Here is a 20,864-nt window from a genome sequence, read left to right on the forward strand (position 1 = left end):
TTTTTTAATCCATGTTTTCATTCAGTTGGAGGAAGATGTACCAGAATGAGAACCCTTCTGCCTGAGCACAGAAATGGGGAGGGGGAAAAAAAAAAATTAAAAAATACCCCATACCAGAACTGTGTGTTTTTACATACTATTAGACAAGGAGAACATATGAAAGATTTAAATTTTGATTTGAACTTTAAAGAACATCCTGTTCCCTTGGGTAGCAGAGTTCAGCCAAGAGAACGCTTATCCACGCCGACTACTCTGCATATGGTTCTTCTGAGTAAGAGCACCAGAAGGCTCTTTTTATATAAGCTTGATGTCTATTCCCCCCCCCCCCCCAAAATTTTCCAAGACGTTTACACATAAAAACATGAAGCTTCTTTGCAGAGCTAGTACAAATTTTTTTCTGACAAAATAAGAGGCCTTTTTTCATGCTTACAAACCATCCATTGCTCTTTTAGCTTTAGAGGGACCCTTATCAGCAAAAATACTGCCAAACAGGTTACCTCGAAGAGCACCCAGGTATTAGGGACAGATCTGTCCAGCAGCTCATTGTAAGGGACATACCCCCAAAGAGCCCGCTCCATCCTTAAACTGGCAAGGGGAGGTGGTAAGCAACATTAGGCAACCTTGTCAGCATAATTCATGGAGACGTATCTAACACAGTTAAGAATTACTACACAGCAAGACTTTGCGGTAATTTTTCACACGCCAAGAGCAATTGAATGGCTTTATATGCAGAAAGCAAAATATGATAACCTGTGGGAAGGGAGTACGAGGGATGCGTCTGTGCTCCAACGCGAGCTCCTGCAACACTTCTACCTCCCTCCTTGTCCTTACTGGTTTTAAAAGTCACATTGCTAAACGCACTGCAGACGCAACAGGGCCTGCAGGTCCTTCAGGATAATGGGCTGCATGCAGTCACCGGGTTTAACACGTTTAACGTGATAAAAATCCCTGGCACAGATGGACTCAAAGCAGGACTAACTCGGATACTAATTTGAGGGGCTCTCAACATTAAGCATTGAGGACCCATGAATTTCCTAGTCACAGCAATACATTAAAATTCTTTTCTTTGTTCTTTTTTTACTTTTGTGAGTCCAGGTTAATGATGAACAAACGGATATTTCATCAGACAATACTGTGGAAAGCTAATCTGAGCAGAGGGGAGGTGATAAAGGAGCAGAGCAGCTGCTCCCTCCTCTTTAAACCGGCGATCCACGGTGCCCCAGGGACAGCAGGCAGAGGCAAAAGCACCAGCGAGAAGCCGGGAATTAGGAAAAGACCAAGAAACAGGTAAGCAGTCTCCTGTCCTGGCAGTAATTCCTTTTAGCTTTCCTGTTATAAATCTGTGAATGCAAACAGATCTCTCAGGAAAGGGATCCTGCCTCAATCCATCCCGGAATAGACAGTTTCTGCAACGGTAATAATATCGCACTCCCGATAGCTCACCAGGTTTAGATTAACTCATCTAGCCCTGGGGCTTTCAAGAATGCCCTTTAAATTTCCTTGGGAATGCCCTTCTCCAGAACCCAGTTATTATCAAAATAACAAAAGTAAAATTTCTGGAGAAACAACTGGTCAGAGCTGTTATCTGGCACTTCAGCTCTGAGCTGCACCAAAGCAACTTATCAGCATTGCGTAAGTAGACCAACAGGCAAAGTTTTGACCTCTAGGGTAAGGATTCAGAAAAGCATTATGTTGTAGGGAAACTCTTACCTGCCTTCCCAAATTCAGCCACACCTTGACCCAAGGTGAATTTGTCATAGAATCATAGAATCATTAAGGTTGGAAAAGACCTCTAAGATCATCGAGTCCAACCACCAACCCAACACGTCCATACCCACTACACCATGTCCCTAAGCGCCTCATCTACACGTCTTTTAAATACTTCCAGGGATGGTGACTCAACCACTTCCCTGGGCAGCCTGTTCCAAGGCCTGACCACTCTTTCAGGAAAGAAATTTCTCCTAATGTCCAGTCTAAACCTCCCTTGGCACAACTTGAGGCCATTTTGTCCATGCAGGGAGCTTCTGGCTGTGGTCTGAGCCTGCTCAGGTAGAGCCTCCTGCTGCACAGCTGCCCCGTCACACACCTATGAACACAGGCTTGTCCATCCGACCTGAGATCCTGCCAGGGTTAACAAGTTCAACCTCTCCTTGTTCTTGGCACAAATGCGTTTGTGGAGCCATTTCTGTGATACCTTGGATGGTCACGGCTCTTAGTACGAGTAAGAGACAGTTTTTGCCCAGTATGGTGCTGTAATGAAAAAATAGTCTAAAATGGAGAAATACATACGTGCTCCTTCTGAATTCTGTGGGAACAAGACCCAGCCTGATGATTTTGAAGGTTTTTTCCATTTTGTAAGGGCTTGCTGAATCTATGCTTCATTTGCAAGGCTTGGAGGTGAATAATTGACATTAAGTAGGTCTTAAGTGTTTAACCCCCTGACCACTCCACTCAGTGAGCACAGGAAGAGAAGGAACGAACCCCAGGTCCTCCACAACAACACATGATGCAAGTTTCTCCTACTGACTCTGGCCAGAGCACAGGTGTTCAGCATCTCAAAAAGCAAGGGTTTCTGCAGTCTAAGGCCACGATCCCATAAACCTTTCCAGCCAGAAACACTGGACATACCCAGCTGATATTTTGCTGGATAAAAACTTCAGAATAAGGCGTAAGTACAAATGATTAATGAAATGCAGAACTCTTTGAAATACTTTTAAAAGTCCCATGCATTCATGACAGAAAATACATATACATCTGAGTTCTTTAAAGTGATGTCGCTTCTGCTACAACACACGCATGCAAGCATATGCTCCAGCAATTAACGATGCTTATAAATGCTGCGATACCGCTCTGTGCAGGGACTAGCATTTGATATTTATGAAGTCTTAAGTAATTTTATCTAATAAAGTTAATGAAGTACACATTAGTAGCTGGAGTATATCAATCTCTTCACTTTTATCACCGCAATATATATATGTATATAAAATCATTACATAAAAATTTACTAAACTCACTTAATTTTTGCAAGTTTTCTTCCCTAACCCTTCTTACTACGCTGATCTCTGGAAGTGGCATGGCCACTTCCATAGTGAAATGTATCTGTGCGATATCGCCATGTGCTTCACAGAAACACGCGCTCTGTGTCCTTGAGAGCAAAGGATCATTTGCTATCAAAATGCAGGAAAACTACGAGGGGAGAAAACTAATGAAGCAATGACATACTCATCAAGAACATAATCTAACTGTGAAGTAGCCCCATTAAAAATACCGGCTAACTTTGCACAGACTTAAAAGTGTTATGAGTGTTAACAGCAATTACGTGCCTCATATTTTCAGATTAAGAGTGCTGGCTGAGCTAGAGACTTACCGCAATCTTTTTTCTAGGGTCTTCTCTGAGTCTGCCTGAAAGCAAGGAAGAGGTTCCCAGAGGATAGATTGGGGAAAAGGCAGAAAACTCAAGAAGAAAAAGAGCAACTTGGGAATTTTGGGACTCCCTAAAGCACCAGACTAGAGCAGCCGTAGATCTCTCTGCTTTTCGTGAAGTAGTAAGGTGGACCTATACCCAGAACCACACCAGACCTGTAATACCAGCTTTTTATCATTCATTAGCCAGACTGCTGAAGTGCTGATTGCCAGAGACACCTAGTGCCTGGAACTCCTGTGACCTGTAAGCAGTAGGAGAAAAATGAGGTTTCCCCTCCCCTTGAGCATCTTCCCCACACTGAACTTCTGCCTTGAGGCACAACGCTGCAATGGCTGAGCATTAACCTTCCCCTTGTCTCACCAGCCCTTTACCAGCCCTTCTGGAGCCTCCTTGCAAAGAAGAGTATCCAAATAACATCCCCTTGCATCCGACCGGGCTAATAGAAGCTATTTCATGGCAAGTGACGGCTGCTTGTACTTGCTGAGCCGTGTAAGGAGCGCTTGGCTGGGCTACCAGCGACCACCTGCCAGGCAGCCGTGCCCCACAGCGGGCACAGAGGGCAGGAGGGGCTGCGGCAGGGGGTCCTCTTCTTGCAGAGCCCTTCAGCAGACACGTTAATTACTATATTAAAGGTTAGTAAAATCTTCCAGAGCTGGGAAAGTGGGATACCAGAGACCTGACCTGTTCATTAATTTATCATATGTGCTTCACCTTCACTTGTTCTTGGCAATGTTTTGCATAAGCACACACAGGTTTCCGAGCTGAAAATGTTGGATTTACTCTATGCGACTAAAATACCAAATCAGCTAAGCCAGCTTCAGAGATTCATATCCTTTCAGAGCTCAAACACCCACTCGTTTATTATTCTATTTGGAAAATCTTACACAGTACTCAGTTTTTCTCCCTCTGGGAGAAATCAGCATATGGCAAAAGCAGGAGTAAAGCATTAAATGCATTCAAGTGAAGTTCTGTTCCACTGTTTTAATCGCTCTGAGGTGAAGACATGATTTGCTGGAGGATATATTCAAACAAATCAGTGAGCTACTACAGCTGTTAATTTTAAAGGTATGCCCCAAAAATGCAGTTTCCAGAGGTATCTCTCAGCTTCTTTCTGGATAGAGGTAGGAGTATACGAAATGTACTGCACGATTCTGTCTGTATTGTAATGAGACATTTGTTTACTAAAATGCCCTGAGTTCAGATAAGCAAAATAGCATTAAGTAATTATTTCAGCAATAGATACAATGCTGACTGCATGTTACCGAACACTTTTTTTTCAATTTGTGCAGTGCGCCTATGCAGCCTGTAGAAATCATCACAGATTAAAGCTCCCATAGATGTTTCTTCTAAACTTTATGCTAACTGCTGGGTAATCTTTCTACTGTTAAGTATGTCACAGCCCCTAAATATCAGACCTACCCCTAAAGGTCACTCGAATTCACTTTATTGACAAGAAACCAGACAGCTAATATAAAAGGCAGTCTCCTTCAGGCTTTGTGTAAAAATTTACTTCTCGGGTTTGAGGGTGGGGTTTATTCCATCTCTCCTAAAGGCTTTATTTAATGTCTCTCATACAGAGTGAAGACAGATGGTGACACAAAATATTTAGGACCTTAGACAAAATTCACAGTGGAAAAGCAGCTCTGGCATTATTAGCCATGCAGACAGCAGGATATTTATGTAACTTTACAATAAAAGTAGTTCTTTTTACATGGCCCTGACCATAGCCAACTTTGTTGCATCTACTTTTTCCCACAAGCCCCCCTCCCTTCCACATTGCTGGATTGCATCTTCATCTGTATCCAAAAGAGCCACAGGAACCTACAAATCTTTGTGCAAGACTGAGTTTTCTGCAACAATCTGAACTTTTGTAAGACGAGTATCTTTGCAGAAACCTGCCAAAGCTGACAGGTTAGTTATGTTAACCACAATAGGATGAGTTTTAAGCAAAATACTGGTTTCTTTTCTGACCATAATAATCTGCACCTTTGCTAGTCGGTGCCTATCATGCCTTTTATTCAAACACCTTGAGGAAAGTTAGAAACACAGATTCAGCTTCACAACACTCCTAGGGCATAAGCGTGAGGCTGCAGCATTTCTTCAAAAGCTAGAAGAAAGTAAGATACATAATCCCATCCTACAGTGGGAAAGGCTGTTGTTTATAGCCCTGAATTTCAAAAAGGCCTTCAAATATCCAACAGCTTAGACTTACCCCAAAGTTACACAGGTCTGTTTGGGAAGTTTAACTACGCAAAATTTAAAACTTTTGATTGACCCCACCAATAATATAACCTGCATATTTCTGAATTCCTCACTATTTTTAGGGTAAGCCATTTGCTATCAGGGCTGACACCACACATGGCTTAAACCAGGAATAAGAGTCACAAATCAAGAGTTTTCCACTGAACTGGAAACAGCATTTAATCTTGGCTTTTTCTCTAACTGAAATCTGCACACTTATAGGATCCTAAGTACAGCCTCTATTCTTTTCCACAGTTACGTTAGAATAATTCATTACATCCAGTTATAATAGGTCAAGACAAATTTAGGGATAGAAAATCAGCATTGTTCAGCCAAACAATGTTCTTTTTTCAAGAAAGAAAACTTTAATTGGAGATTCGCTCAATTTTGGCCAAGTATCTGTCCATAACACTCAATCTTTTACAGGAATTAATCTTAATTGATACACATTACTTTATTCCATAAGCCTCCCCTCAATATGTGGTATAATACATAGCTGAAATACCCCAGCACAAAATGGCCTGAGAACTGACAGCCCATTAATTCCTCAGTAGTTATTACAAACAGCTTGGGGGCCTGAATCTGCTAGATAAATTTATGCAGATGAAAGACTAGTTTGTGTTAATATAGACATAGATATTATTATAAGCAATAATGGCTTTGTTACATACAAAATGAACTTACACAAATTTGTCTCATATTCATGAATCCCATGTCATTTTCCTATTATATTTACCCAGCCACTTATTGGGTCTCCTCAATTATATGTAACCTTGAATTTCCTACTATCAAAGACCTCTCCATTCATTTCCAAACTACAATCACCTCATCCCACAGCACAGTGATCTTCCCTTTAGCTTACCCTTACTGAACTGAAGCATACTGCAGCTAGGACAGAGTGGTAACAATTGTCCCACACTGTAACAGATACTTGTATTTTGTTAAGAATGACTCTTAGCAGTACAAATTCAATACCCTGCAGAATTCACACAAGGAATCTGTGCAAAGGGGGCATAATATTTTCTTCTGTAACCTACTTCCTATCTTCCAACCTATGAAGAAACTGCTTCTTCAACAAACAGAGCTGATATCTCCAGAATCTAATCCCTGTGTGCAGAAAAAGGCAGTTTGCATGGTCTTCCAGATCCACTGAAGTCTGTTAGAGCACACATAAGCACAGCTGTGACGGCAGTCATGTGTAACACGTTTGTACAATTGAAGGACAACATTCTCCAAGGAAGGACAATGCAGCAGTGAGACTCGGAACCAGCTCTTGCTGCGCAATGCATTCAGAGAAGCTACAGAAAAAAAAACCCAACCAATTATTTCATTCTTAATGCAATTCCTCCCAGTAGATCAGGGCTAATAGTTTTTCACCAAGTAACTGAAACAATCTCATGAACAGCAGCATTCTGAGGTTCTGAGTGACTACGCAAGTTTTTGAACAATTATTTTTTAACTGTAAGTATTCAAAACACCTTTTCTCTTCCAGTAACTTAGAAATCTGCATACAAAGCTTAAAACAAAGATTAAAGAGGAATAAAGAACCCTTGTGTTTAAGCATGTGATACAGACCCTTAGCTAAACACTACACTGCATCAGAATTTGCAGACAGAAGTTACTCGGTCTTTATAAGATGGATGTGTCTTCAAAGATCCTAAATTGAAGTTCAACTCCCCCCAGTTCCTAGCCATGTACATCTGTTAAAAACATCCTGCTAGGTTTAATTTCTTAAGCTAGTCTCAATTCAGTAGAAACTCACTGAAAATACAATAGAATACATACTAAACCCATGATATATAGATCCCTGATCTTCTGACAAGGCAGAAGACTAGCAATGGGTTGCAATTATAAGTAAGGGCTTCTGCATCACATTTCCAAACTCCCCTCTGCTTCAACTCTTCCTCCCATCTGTTTAAGCATAATAAAACATACAGTATTGCGCACACAAAATGGAAGTCTCATACGGCAGGCAATCTTATGTGCAAAATATAACACTACGAAGACTGAGATCTCGGGCACATTTTACAGTATCTGTTATGAGAACCAAATCATATTGCAGCCATTTCGAAGTGTCTGATCAGCTTATAAGAATTCATTCAGATTAAGGGATCTCAAAGTAATTTAATAAGATGTATAACTTGCATAGTTTTAATCATTGGAAGGAAATACACAGGTGTAGACTGCTTCAATGAAACTGTCCCAAAATGGGTTAGACTGTATTGCCATCTCACTGTGACATAAACATGGGACAAAAATGTCCCAGTACCCAAGAGATGTTTTGTTCCAGAAAAAACATTGTTCCGTATTTTCAACAGAAGAAATCCAAACAATGACATTAATGTGTCGTTAAGTGCCCAGCACATTGCTGCTGCTCGTGATCCAAAAGGAAATGCAGCATAAATACAGCAGAATTCAGTGCAAGAGTAAGCAACAGTGTGGTGTATTGGATACCAGCTAGACTGCTGGAGGTACTGGACAGCAGTAACTAAGGATTTTATCCTGTACAGACTTATTTCAGACACCCTCCTGAAAAGCTCTGTATCCTCCCCCTAGATTTTACAAATTGTAGCAAAAAAAGGGATTTACAGGATCACCAGAGGCCTTCAAATGCTTCGAGAAACATCTTTCGGCAAGAAACCAGCTTCTTTTCAAGGTGCTATGACTGCCACATCCACTAGAAGGGTTCAGCACTGCATCCAAAGAGGAAAATCTAATTTGCTGTCTGATCAGCAAGCATTTGGAAAAATCATGTAGCAGTTGAAACAGTTCCACATGGAAGAGATTTACAGAACCGTAACTTTCCAAATAATTTTGAGAGCAGCAATCCCGGATATTGAATGAGACACGGGAGAAAAAAAAAATCATTCATTCCTTTAAGAATTTGCTAAACCACCTGTACCACAAACACAGCTCTCAAACAGGAGCGGGGTCAAACAGCAGGTTCAAGACAGACTTAGTAGCAAACCCAATAATCTTCTAAATAACCAGCGTTACTCTAACATCTAGTCAGGTTTTTTTTTTCTTGGAGGTTTCCTTTCTAAGCACCAACCAGACTAATTCTCTTTAGCTTGCAAAATCAGACAAGATCACAGCCTGAAGGGGAAAGGCTGTGGTAATAAATATTTAATGGGCTACATCAATAAAATTTATTTTGCCAAGGAGAATGGAAGGAGAGGAAAAGCAGAGAAATAATTCATTAAAAGAACTTCAGCTTAGCAATGCCAGAAGAAAGCCATGCAAGGAAAAGGAATTAAAAACAAAGAGGATTTAAATAGGTCAGAAGCTTAAGTACTCTTAACACATGGCAAACTGACAAAGAGCTGAGTTTTCCAGAATGAGACTACAGCAATATGTATACTTAATAGTAATTCATCCCACTGCAAATAAATATCCCAGACACACTACTAACAGTTTCAATTTTTTGCAATATTTCATATCATCCAACCTTTAAGACCTGTTTAGTACATGAAAGTGTCATTGCTCATTAAGAAATGCAACAAGAACCTTGAGGTTTCCTTTATTTCTCAAGGCAAGTCTTCCCTATTTTATATTGGATGGGGCAATAAGTTGTTTTCTAGAAGACAAAAATGCAACAGCAAGAATTAAGATATTTAATACAAAGCTTAAACATTTTTGTACTGCGGTGCTCCCCATAACACAGCATAGAGCTTAATATTTGCAACTTACGTCACAGAATTTGCAAAAAGGGATGTTTAATCTCTCCTTCCTTTCTGCCACTATTTCAAATCACTTGCAGCGATACAGGAGTATACAGCACCTCAGTATGTCTTACAACACCTTTTCCATTTACTCTCCTGCTCCATCCAGTCTGAACCTCTTACAACCAGAAGTCAGCAGGATGGGCAAGGAAGAACATCAGAAACTGTTGTGTTTATGCTAACTAAACAAGTCCAGGAACCTATTAATTCTCATGTTCTAATTCTAGATCTGGTAATGACTTGCTATATGCCTTTGAATCACTGGATTTAGGATTTTTTTTTTTTTTTAAATCGGTAAAGTAGAGAAGCAGATACTGTGCAAAGAGAGGCACAGTCTCAGGACAAGCAGATTAAATGGTATTAAAATATTTCACAGCTACTTCAGTGAGATTTGGTAAAATACTTAATACATTTAAAAAACTACCTTTTTAGAAGTCTTAGATTTAAAATTATTTAATAGTTTTGTGGATGAAGTCACTACTTAAACCTCCCTAATGGTGAAATACAGAGATGATTTAGAAAAAGCAAATTGTGTTGATAACCACAGCCAAAACCTCACTCATCAGCAGTGCTGCCACAGGACAAACTGTTCAGTAACATGAAGCAGTCAAGTCTCCAAACAAGTGATTAAGTGCTGCCCTCTAGTGAAGTCATAAACCAGTTTCAGCATCTAGATTTCTGAAATTCAATAAAATCTCAGTCCCAGCCAGATTTTATCCAGATTTGTTTGTACCAGAAGAATCCTACAGCAAGCATCTTAATAAAGTGTGCTTATGATTTAATTTTACTCTTCTATACTAGAGTCTTTAGTTTAGGTTTAGCACTGCAATAAGGTTAAACACTCTAGTCAATTTAACACCTGCAGAGTATATTCTGCTTTTTCCTCTGACTTGTGAAATCAAGTTCTCACCTTACAATGAATCACTGGCAAAGCTTTTTTAAAAACCCATTACATCAGAAAACACAATATTCTATTTTTTAAAACAGTATGACAAGAATTTAACAATAGACTTGTATATTTAAAATTTTTGACAGGATTCTAGAATTAGCTTTTTCTCATGCTGAGTACCTTTTTTGTAATGCCACTTTCACTGAAGGCTTAATGACTTCACTACTGGTTACTGGAGCATCTTGGCTCTTGATGTAACTGCCCAAAAAGCTCCCTCATGTGAAGTGGACAGACGTATTAGTCACAATTAATTCTCAAAGCAGGGTTTTTATTGTAGCAGATTCCTAGTTAACTTTTTGTTCACGTATTTAAAAAGAAAGAGGTGGCCACTTCAGGAACAAAGTGATGAGAGGTGCAGTATTTGGCATCAGATGAAGAACCAGCAACAACAGCTGTAAAGCAGTCCTTGCTAGGTGACCCTAATGGTATCAGAATTTCACAATTGATTTAAAAATCAAGTCAGGATGCTTTGCTTTCACAGAAAGATAAAAATTGGGTCTTCCTTAAGCATTAAAACCACACTACGTCCCGTTGTTTTTGTGACACACAGGAGGCAGTAAGCACAACTGAGGGTGGTGGTTCTCACTTTTTGGTTTAGGCTATCTTTAAGCTATAGCTGGCCCATTAAGTTGGGCTGAACTACAATGCCTGCATCAACACAGGTTCAGGTTAATTTGCTCCTCCAGTCAGCAAAATGCTGTTTCCAACCCAGCCTGAAATGAACCTGGCTGATGAAAAAGCTCAAGCTAAACACATGGAGCAGAGGTTACAGTTTACACAAAACTCACGTCTTCTGTTTCAGCATTGGAATACTTCATATGCTCATAATAACTAAAGACATTTAAGCATTTCTTGAAGGAATTAGCTTGAATGACAACCATTAAAATCTACTTAGTCATTTGCTTACACAAAACATTGGAAAAAGTTGCAACAACTTGCCTGGAAACTTATCAGGTACATTTATTAAGGAACAACATTCAAAACCACAGATGTCATATTAGTATTTTTGAACTTCCATATAAAATAAAAAAACTTGTTTGACTTTGTCAGCGTACTTGTATCTGCAGGTTACAACACCTGGGGAAAGATCAGTACAGAGAATTTTGTTAGTATCTTCCAAGCATTTAGCCATCACAAAATTTTATGCAAGCATAACACACAGAAGACATACCTGCTTCCAGTCTGAGCGAGTTTAACTTCCAATCATTAACACATCTTGGGTCAAACAGAACTACTGTATTACTGTCAAGGCTACAGGTCTTTCCAGTTCCCCATTAAGAGGTTAAAGTGTACAATAAAATAATATCTGCACATAAATTACTGAAATTTGAAGCGTAGCTTATGTAATCTAAATTTGAAATTATGCAGACTTGTGTGGGCACACTCACGTGACTTTGTAACAGGATCAAGCCAAGTATCTGCCAGTCTACAGCTGGTTTTTAACACCATTGCCTATGAGCTTGATTTAAATATATTCAGATTTTTAAAACTGCTGTCAACAGGACTGGGCAGAAGTTTAGTTGAACTACCAACTCCCTGTAAGAGTATTATTAGAAAAGCTGAGATTGACAAGACAAGCCTGAATCTTGCCCATCATGTGGAGCACGAGTGATCCAGACAGAACAGTTTCAGATTACACAGGATTAAGAACTTCTTGTTGCCATCTATAAAGAGTGGAGGTAGCAAAATGAAAATAAAGTTCCTCAAGACAACATTGTCAACAGTTCTAGTGCTACTTTCACCTCAGTTACTGGTCCATTTTCTCCTGTATCTTCTTTAAAAATCTGAATAATGTTTCAGCCTGAAGAAAAAGAAAAGTTGAGACAGATTTAAAACTTTTCAGTAACCCGTTGAGTGAACAACACAAAAAAGCAGCAACTATTCAGTAGTGTCACTTTGATTATTCTTAGCTAATCTGAAACACAGGTGTAGCAAAAGATAGCAATCATCCACATACTAGATTTACTTGAAGTGCCATTATAATATGCAGTTCAAATTCAAATAAGGGACAAATCACAAGATTTATTCACATTTTTACAGACTTGCTTGGGAGTCTTTTTGTAAATTCTCCCCATCAGACTCTGTAAATTGTTAAAATCTCACATTAAAAATACAAAGTTTTCCAAGTGCCACATAAAGTTACTCAGTTTAAAAAAAAGAAATATTCTTGCTCTGAGTTATTACAGCTCCTTACCCCTGACCACAGCAGCAGAAAAAACCCCCCAACACCTCTCTCTTCTCACAAAGAGGCTAAGGTTAAGCTTATGCTAGTCAGACATCAACCACTGAGTTCGAGTTCCACATAAAAACTAGGATTTTACAATCTAATTGCAAGGTGGCAATGTCCTCACAATAAACCATGAAGTCTTGCCACACGCACCATCCAGCATGTGCATTCAAACCTCACTGAGCCCAAGCACTAACCACCGGATCACAGAATGGCTGAGGTTGGAAGGGACCTCTGGGGGTCGTCTGGTCCCCCCCGCCCTGCTCAAAGGAGGGCCACCCAGAGACAGCTGCCCTGGACCATGTCCAGAAGGCTTTCGAGTATCTCCAAGGATGGAGTCTCCACAACCTCTCTGAGCAACTTGTGCCAGTATTCAGTCACTCTCTCCCCAAAGATGCTACTCACCCTGCCTGTACAACTAGAACAAACCCATGCCAGGTATAGATGTTACCACTGAAGCACAGATTTTCTTTTAATCCTCTGAACTAATTTTTTAATGGGAAGAGCATCCAGTATCTGGCTTTTCACATCCTAGTTTTTTCAGAAAAGGACAATGACAGTTTTGACAGGGATGTCTGCAGCAATGTATATTTTATAATCAGACAATAAACAAGGCTCATTCTCCAGAAGGGAAAGCCAGCTCTCAGTTAAGTCATCAGGTGAAATTCAGATCACGAACTCAAACCTTGTCATTTACCAGTCACCTGCCCCATCTCACAGATGTTATCTAGCATTAATGAACCTAACTTGGTACATACCTAAACAACAAAGCTTTGCCTTTGTTATTTGCTACAGAGAAAAAACCACTTCTGGGAGAAAAGTCCATAGATTGAGCAAGATAAATCTGTTTTCTTCTGAACACCGGGAAGTTTGAGAATACTGTATATGAAGGAATGTGCACCTATTGAGAAATAGGTCATTGGTTATAACAATTAGGAAAAAGCCACTAAAATTCAAATTAAAGTACAAATTTAAAAATGAAGGTCATTGTTAAGTTCAACTGTTCAGTATACTCCTATCCTACACCACTCTATACATAGAGTTCTACTGGAGAAAAGGTGCGGGGAACACACATTACGAAGCCAGTTATTGCAACTCATTCATTTTTAAGTAATTGCATCTAAGCAGTAAAAATAGGCTTCCAAACCCTCAGATTAATTCAATAGTTCCACCATTGGCCAGAATTCTGGCAAAATTTTTAACACCACACAGTAAGACCGTTACAGTTAGCAGCTATCGAAAATTCATATTTGTTGCTGAGTTACACTTACAGCACTGAAATAATGGCATTTTAAAAAGAGAAAAACAAAAGGTAAACTAGACTATAATATGTTATTTTCAGAACAACTTCCCTGAAGAAAAAAAAAGTTATTTCCTTATAACTGTACAGTATCTTGTCCTGATCTGCTCGGTCTAACAAATTTTGCAGTAAACATATCTGCTCAATATCAGTTTTATTATGTCACCAGGAACATTTTTGATCAAGATACAAAAAATCTTGTACTAAAGAAGCTGAACATACCAATTTGACAGCCTCATCAGTTTCACAGGAAGCCACTGCCAAAATTTCCGTGGTGGGATTGAAGGTCACACATGTAGCAGATGTAACTAGGTTCATTATAGCTTTAACTGGTTTAGGATGGTTTTCTTTGAGACAGACATCAGTAGTATATAAATTTACAACTCCAGAAGCTGAACTAAAAAAAGAAATTAACAAAGACTATACCAAGAAGTAACATTTACAGTACATATTACCTTGTTATCTATAGCCACCATTCAACTAAAAATGTAATTTCCGATTATTTACTGGAGTTTGTAACTATTTTGTTTGGAGCTTGATTTTGCGTTGGAGTTTATAACAGTATTTAGAGGAGGGGTTTGGGGTTTTTTTTATTATTTTATATATGAGAGACACTTAACTGTGGAGAGCCTTGGTAAGAATCTCCGACACAGAATGAATTCAAAGCAATGAGAACTTGGCATCAAAAGATTATGAAATAGTTTCAAGCTGTAGAGTAAATCCACTTAGAAATACTCTTCTGCAGTGGGCTACGAAAATGCACACTGTACTTAAGTATTTGCTAGTCTCATTTAAAAAAAACGTTACGCTAACTGAAGTCACATCTCAGTAAGTATACTTAGAGAAACACTTTCAAGCTTGTGGCTTTGAGTTGAGGGATCTTTTCAAATGCTAACATGCTATCTTGCAGGAGCCAAATTAGGAGTATAGGAAAGAACTAGAATAGGGGGAAGACCCTGAATCAACATTTGTACTACAGAAATTGTGATTTCAGTCAGTATGATTTCAAAATTAACTGCTGAACCCATATATAGCAACAGTAATACATTAGGATGATACTGGTATTAAGTGTGTTATGGTATTTTAGATATACACAGAACAAATTAAATTCTTATCATAAAACATCTCTACTCTAATCTTATTAAAGCCAAACTTATTCCATGTTCCTACACTCTCACCAGCCACCAATAAGTTTACTGAGGAGCTTCAAAATGAGATAGGAAGAAGTTGTCTAAGCCAAATCACTTACCCACATGCCACATACTGGTTATTTTTTGAAACAGCGATGCACTTTCCTTCCAAAGAACCTTCATCTTCAAATTTGTGTAGACACTTTCTGCTTCTCACGTCCCAAATGAAAACTTCACCTTCCTCTGGTTGCAGAATAAAGTAGAAGATTATAGAAACCGTACGTACAGAACACATCATTTGCCCATTTTGTTAAAATAAATTTCATTACATGAAAACTATTAGCTCATTTACAACTATCAAATATAGGGTATTTTTAAAAAAACAACTAAAGGCGTACCAAAATAACAGTTAACTCCATTCTTTAATGATTGATCACTTGGTTGTATTTTTAGGCCAGATACTGGCATAAAGTCTTATTGTTTTACAAAGATAATGAAATGACTTATAAAAACTTACGTAATTTAAATGGAATTATGATTAGTGCTGTTACAGAGCATACTTACTTGAATAGCTATATATTTTACTGCTGTCTGGAGTGAAAGCAGATGCAGTGCATCTTCCATTTACCTTCATAGTGCCAATCAGCTCCTTTGTCTATAGGATGAAGAACAACAATGGTGACAATGATTCTGCCAAAAATCTGTAGGAAAGTTGTTTCCATACTCCTGTTCCACAAAAATCTTAAGTTAGCTACACTGACATTAAAAGAACAGCATCAACATTTTCAGTGCCTACAGACCAGAGCACAAGCCGATGCTCATGAGTCCATGATCAATTTATTATTGCACAACTACATCTAGTTCAATAAACACTCATTTTCTCCCTCGCTGAAGGGTCTTCATTATATAACAGAACTGAACTTTCTTTTTGAAAAGTATTTTTCCTAGTAAATGTTTAAAACAAATCCAGCTGCCATCATATGACATTTTAAAATTTTTTAAAAATTCCATATGTATTATGAATCACAGTAGATGGCATGATTCATGAACACAGTACACCAGCATGCACTAGCGCTATCCCAAAAAAAGCAGTCCTATATTTCTTCCGCCCTCAGATGCCTGTTTCCATGCTGAGGCGATTCCTTTTGCCAGCACAGCGTTCATGCAATCAGCCGAAATACAACATTGACATACAACTTTTTCCAGTGACAGCTTAAAACCCCATGAAACTCTGGCCTTAGCTCCACCAGTACCAAAGAGAATAGTCGGAAAAAAATTCTCAGACACCCCAAAATAATTTTCTAAAGCTACAGTTGGTTGATTCAGCACCTCATTTTTGAAGGTTGTCACAGCATGCGTCATACCTTTGTTTCAACTGAAAGCTAGATTGCTTTTCAGACTAAATATAAGCAAGCAGATTCAAAAGGAAAAAGGTACCAAGAAACTGAAGCTACATGAACCATGAAGAGAAACTACCTTCATTGACAACAAGTGAAGGTAACCTGAAGTTCCAGTGAGAAGCATAAATGATCCATCTGGAGAGACTTCGAAGTTTCTGAGAAATCTTTCCTCCACACCTTCAAATAGAGATTCAAACTTCAAATTGGCATAATTTATTCTTTTTCCTCAACATTCAGAGGTATGATGAATATGAATAAGACCTGACTCCACTTCAGCTTTTCATTTCTGTAATACACTGTCACAGTAAAGCTACAACTCAACCTTGTTTACATGTGACAATTAACTTTTAATATCCCAGACAAACTAAAGCTAAAGGTACTCAAGTAAAGATCCCTGAAGACAAGTTAAAAATACGACCTCCAACAATTCACTGCACTTCCTTTTAAACCAAATTCATATGCCATCTCTATTTGGGACAGCTTCAACTATGCCCAGACACTTAACAGCACTGTAAAACGTACCTCTTACTTTCTGTATAGGAGTAATACTTCCACTCATCATGTCATACACAAAGAACATTTTATGGTGAGTACCAGTGGCTATAACTTGTTCTCCATCAACACTGAAACAAGCCTTATAAATTGGAAAACTCTCTAAATAGATGCTCTGTATTCTTGGATTCCTTATACCATCAACCTTCAAAAAAAACCAGATTATAATATTAAGGAACATACCAAATACTTTTGGAACATACCAAATACTTTTACATAGAAAATTCATATCAACTACTCAGTACAAGAGACTTAAACAGTAAGAAGTACACCAGTTTGAAGCATTAACCTCCTCCTCTCTTCTCAATCTACAAATAACCTGGCTCTAAGCTCCTCACCCTATATATCAGGCAGTCCCAGCCTTCCTGGATATACCTGACACCTCTTACCCTTCCCTGTCTTGCCCATGCTTTGTTCAAATAATCACTTCTATTGTGCTTTTCTAAACAGAAACATTTGCTTCACACTGTTCTTTCCTGCAGCCCTGTGAGAGTGTCAAATTCGACTTTGACCGTTTCACTAATACTGGGCCATGTTGATGGGAGTTATGATCTTTAGTTTTCAGAGGAGCAGAGCAGGAGTGTCCCAGGATGAGTAGCTTCCTGCTGCAGTACAGTCTTTCCACTCGCAAAATCATTTCACAGCAATATTACAGTTTTAAGTGGAAGTGGACTGCTCCCCACACTACAGGCTTTACAAACAATGTAAGAAAAAAAAAATTTCATTAGTCCTCGTCACTGCAAACCTTAAAACCAAACATTTTTAAAAACAAATCTTCAACTAAAAACACTGATCTCTGATACAACGATGTTTGCCTATACTTTGTAAGTGGCTGGTATGAAGTCATAGATGGAAATTTCTTCCAACAAGATGCCTTCAACCAAGCAAATTCCATTGTAACCACAGACATTACAACCCCTGTGAGCACACCATCACAGGAAGAGAAAAAATAAAATCTATCATCCCATTCTATCTCAGGTATACTTATAAAAAAAAGATTCCGTATTAGTGGCCATTTACACAGTATAGATTGAAATTCTTCACCTGAAAGAGTGACACAGATCGATCATGTCCAGCAGTCATGACTACTTGAGCAGATGGATGAAACTGCACAGTCACCAGTTTTCCATTAGCAAAACGTTCCTGATTAGCTGGCAAGCAGGTCCTCATCTAGGACAAAGATCAAGCAGTTTATAAAAAATACAGCTTACATATTTTTGCTTATGCTGATGAGCAGCCAATTTAATTGTTCTTTATTCTACAAGACCAACATCTCAAACCCTATGATGAACTTTTAGACAGCATGACATAAGCAGAACATACACACAGTAAGTTCTGTTAGTTGCTTCAATGCAGCAGTATAGACATAAGATAAACTAGCTAGCCTTTCTACTGACTTGGAAATTAACAGTCTATGTAAAATTAGTTGCATTCTGACTCATCTGAAATAGCTGTAGAAGACAGTGTAAGAAACATTCATTTAAGGCTGTCGCTTCTCAAAGACCATTTCAGCAGCCTCAAAGTTTTGGGAGAATTCCATCCTTCCTATGCAGAAATTAAAATGCTACTACAAGATGCTAATTTAGAGTACCTAAAATAATTCTTATGTCAAACAATACATCTCAATTCATTCTTTCATGCTTTCGTGATGTGAACTATTCAATTTGTCCAACTGTTTACTCTTTAGAGTTTCTAGTTACAGAAACAAAGAAATTCACACAATCGCTAATTTTACTGCCCAAATAGCAACGAAGAAGTCAAACTGAGGTGGAAAGATAGGCTTGCCTTTACCTTCAAAATACCTCTTGGCAGGAACTCCGAGTTTGATATGAAATTGCCAGTCCTGCATAGCAGATCATCATCTTCATCACTGTCACCTAATTAAGACAAAGCACATTGAAAAGGCTAATTCCACAAACGCTCCCACATCAAAACCTACAAATTCCTTACAGAAACAAATTAAATCAAAGCACACTGAAAGAAGGAAGGAATAAAGCTGACTTATCCAGCCTATTATCACACTACTGAAACTGAGGAAACATTATTTTCTAAGAAGCTGAATAGGGAAACACAGAAACACTTATTAGAATAGTAATGGATTTATTTACTATCACTTGCAGTCCTTTTGGATTTCTTCCTGTTTTCTAAATCAGCCCAGGCAGGAACTCCTCCCATAGCTCGCTGAAACCTAACAAGAGAAGGGTGAGGGGGGAAGAGGAAAAAAAACCCAACTTTGAGAAAGTAATTTCCTTCCATGCTTTAAGTACTTACAAGATGTACAGTCATAATTTTGCAAGATTACCTGCACTTAGAACACTATGCAAGTTTTTTAAAATTTCACTCAGCTTTCTATGTTTTGTCGACTTCCTGAATGTGAAACTAAAGCAAAATTGATACCAAACATTAAAGCACTGTTCTTTGGAGCAACACACACTAATACCAAGACATCCCAAACACATCTAAAGTTCTGCTTTGCTACCTGACTATATTCACATTTCAAGCTCAATCTTATATACCATACTAAGTTAGCATCTTCTATCATCCTATTTACAAAGCAACATAGCAGTATAAAAAAAAACTCCCAAAAGACAAATTAGTTTATGCACCTCTACTAAAATAGGTATTAAACAAATTAGTCTAGACAATGCTAATGCACATTTTATTTACTATTCTTAGTATTATTTTGGATTTAAAAACAGGCCACATAAATACAGTGGGTAAAGAGGAAAGTGACTTTGAATGTAACATAAATGTATCTTATGTCATTTTAATAAAGTTAGCCACAAAAATATTAATGAAACTCACTGTTCTTCAAGTCTTCTTTTTAGCTTTTTCTTAGTAAGTACCTTCTCAGCATCACTCTTCATGAAGTCTTTCCTATACCTATGGGTCATATCAACACTAGAGGGGAAAAACAGACAGAGCAGGCAGATCACAAACTGAAGCCACTTACAGTCGCTCTGAAGTGTGACATGTAACTCCTACCTGCAAACTTACTTTTCCTCAGCTTCATCATCTTCATCCACCCAGGCTGGCTTTTTAGACGAGAATTTACCTTTTGCTTCATTTTCTACTTCCGAATCACTGGAGTCTTTCTGGAGACTTTTCCTCTCTGCAGCATTAAGCTGAAAACAATCAAACAGGCCATTTCAGCCCCGCCACGGATTGGTGGAAGGAGATGACAGACATGGCGGCGGGGAACAGGCAGGGGCAAGAAGCCGAAGCCAGCACCAGCCCCTGCTCGGGACCGCAGAAAGCGCCTCCTCCCGCTCCCCTGCGGCGGGGCGCTGCCCTCAGGAAAGGTCGCGGGGCAGGAGCCGCCCGCCGGGCCCCGAGCCCTACCCGCTGGGGGCCGGCCAGGCGCTGCAGCAGCTCGTCCTCCTCCACGTTGAGGCTGTCGCCGAACACCAGCTCCTCCAGCTCCCGCTCGGCGCCCGACGCGCGGGAGAGCGCCTTCAAGTGCCGGGCGCGGCGAGCCGCCTCCTCCGCCGCCTGCTCTGCCGCCGCCCGCTCAGCCGCCGCCGCTTCCGCGCTCGGCTGGAGCCGCTTCGCTGTTTTATTCGTTTTCTTCATTGTCGTCTTTGTCCTCTTCTTCTTCTTCGCCGCCGGGCCCGGGCTGGGCCCCCGCGCCGCGGGCTGCATCGCTTCACACGGGGCCGCCACCCGCCGGAACCGGAAAGCGTGCTAGCTGGCCACGTGACACCACCTCTTATACCGCCTTCCTTGCCCCGCCCCCCGGGCGTGATAGGCTCGCGCCGCTGCCTCTCCTCATTCCACGTGACCCGGCCACTTCCCCGGCCTCAAGACGCTGTCACGTGACCTCCTTTCTTTGCCTTCCTTTCCCCTTCTCCTCCCCCCACCCCGCATTCCACGTGACGCGGCCCACGGCTGGGCCGTTCCATTGCGCGCCCAGAGGGGT

At 39.7% G+C, this 20,864-nt stretch overlaps 1 protein-coding gene across 3 annotated transcripts; it reads right to left on the reverse strand.

Annotated features, from left to right (window-relative positions):
- Positions 1-11,271: 11,271 nt before the first annotated feature.
- UTP18 (UTP18 small subunit processome component) lies at positions 11,272-20,631 on the reverse strand. 3 transcript variants are annotated; one of them, XM_075169622.1, is made up of 14 exons: positions 20,288-20,631; positions 19,943-20,070; positions 19,751-19,846; positions 19,054-19,133; positions 18,737-18,822; positions 17,990-18,115; positions 16,916-17,090; positions 16,470-16,570; positions 15,558-15,648; positions 15,113-15,236; positions 14,086-14,260; positions 13,322-13,464; positions 12,079-12,137; positions 11,272-11,413 (listed from the first exon to the last, which is right to left on the reverse strand). In XM_075169622.1, the coding sequence occupies exons 1-13, from the start codon at positions 20,585-20,587 to the stop codon at positions 12,113-12,115; spliced, it is 1,650 nt and encodes a 549-aa protein (XP_075025723.1). In that variant the 5' UTR covers positions 20,588-20,631; the 3' UTR covers positions 11,272-11,413; positions 12,079-12,112. The 3 variants fall into 3 exon arrangements, with proteins under 3 accessions (XP_075025723.1, XP_075025724.1, XP_075025725.1); XM_075169623.1 differs by lacking the exon at positions 13,322-13,464; XM_075169624.1 differs by lacking the exons at positions 16,470-16,570; positions 16,916-17,090 and having other exon boundaries at positions 20,288-20,630.
- Between the last annotated feature and the right edge of the window lie 233 nt (positions 20,632-20,864).

The sequence above is a fragment of the Calonectris borealis genome, chromosome 20, assembly GCF_964195595.1.
Source record: "Calonectris borealis chromosome 20, bCalBor7.hap1.2, whole genome shotgun sequence".
Taxonomy (NCBI): Eukaryota; Metazoa; Chordata; class Aves; order Procellariiformes; family Procellariidae; genus Calonectris; species Calonectris borealis.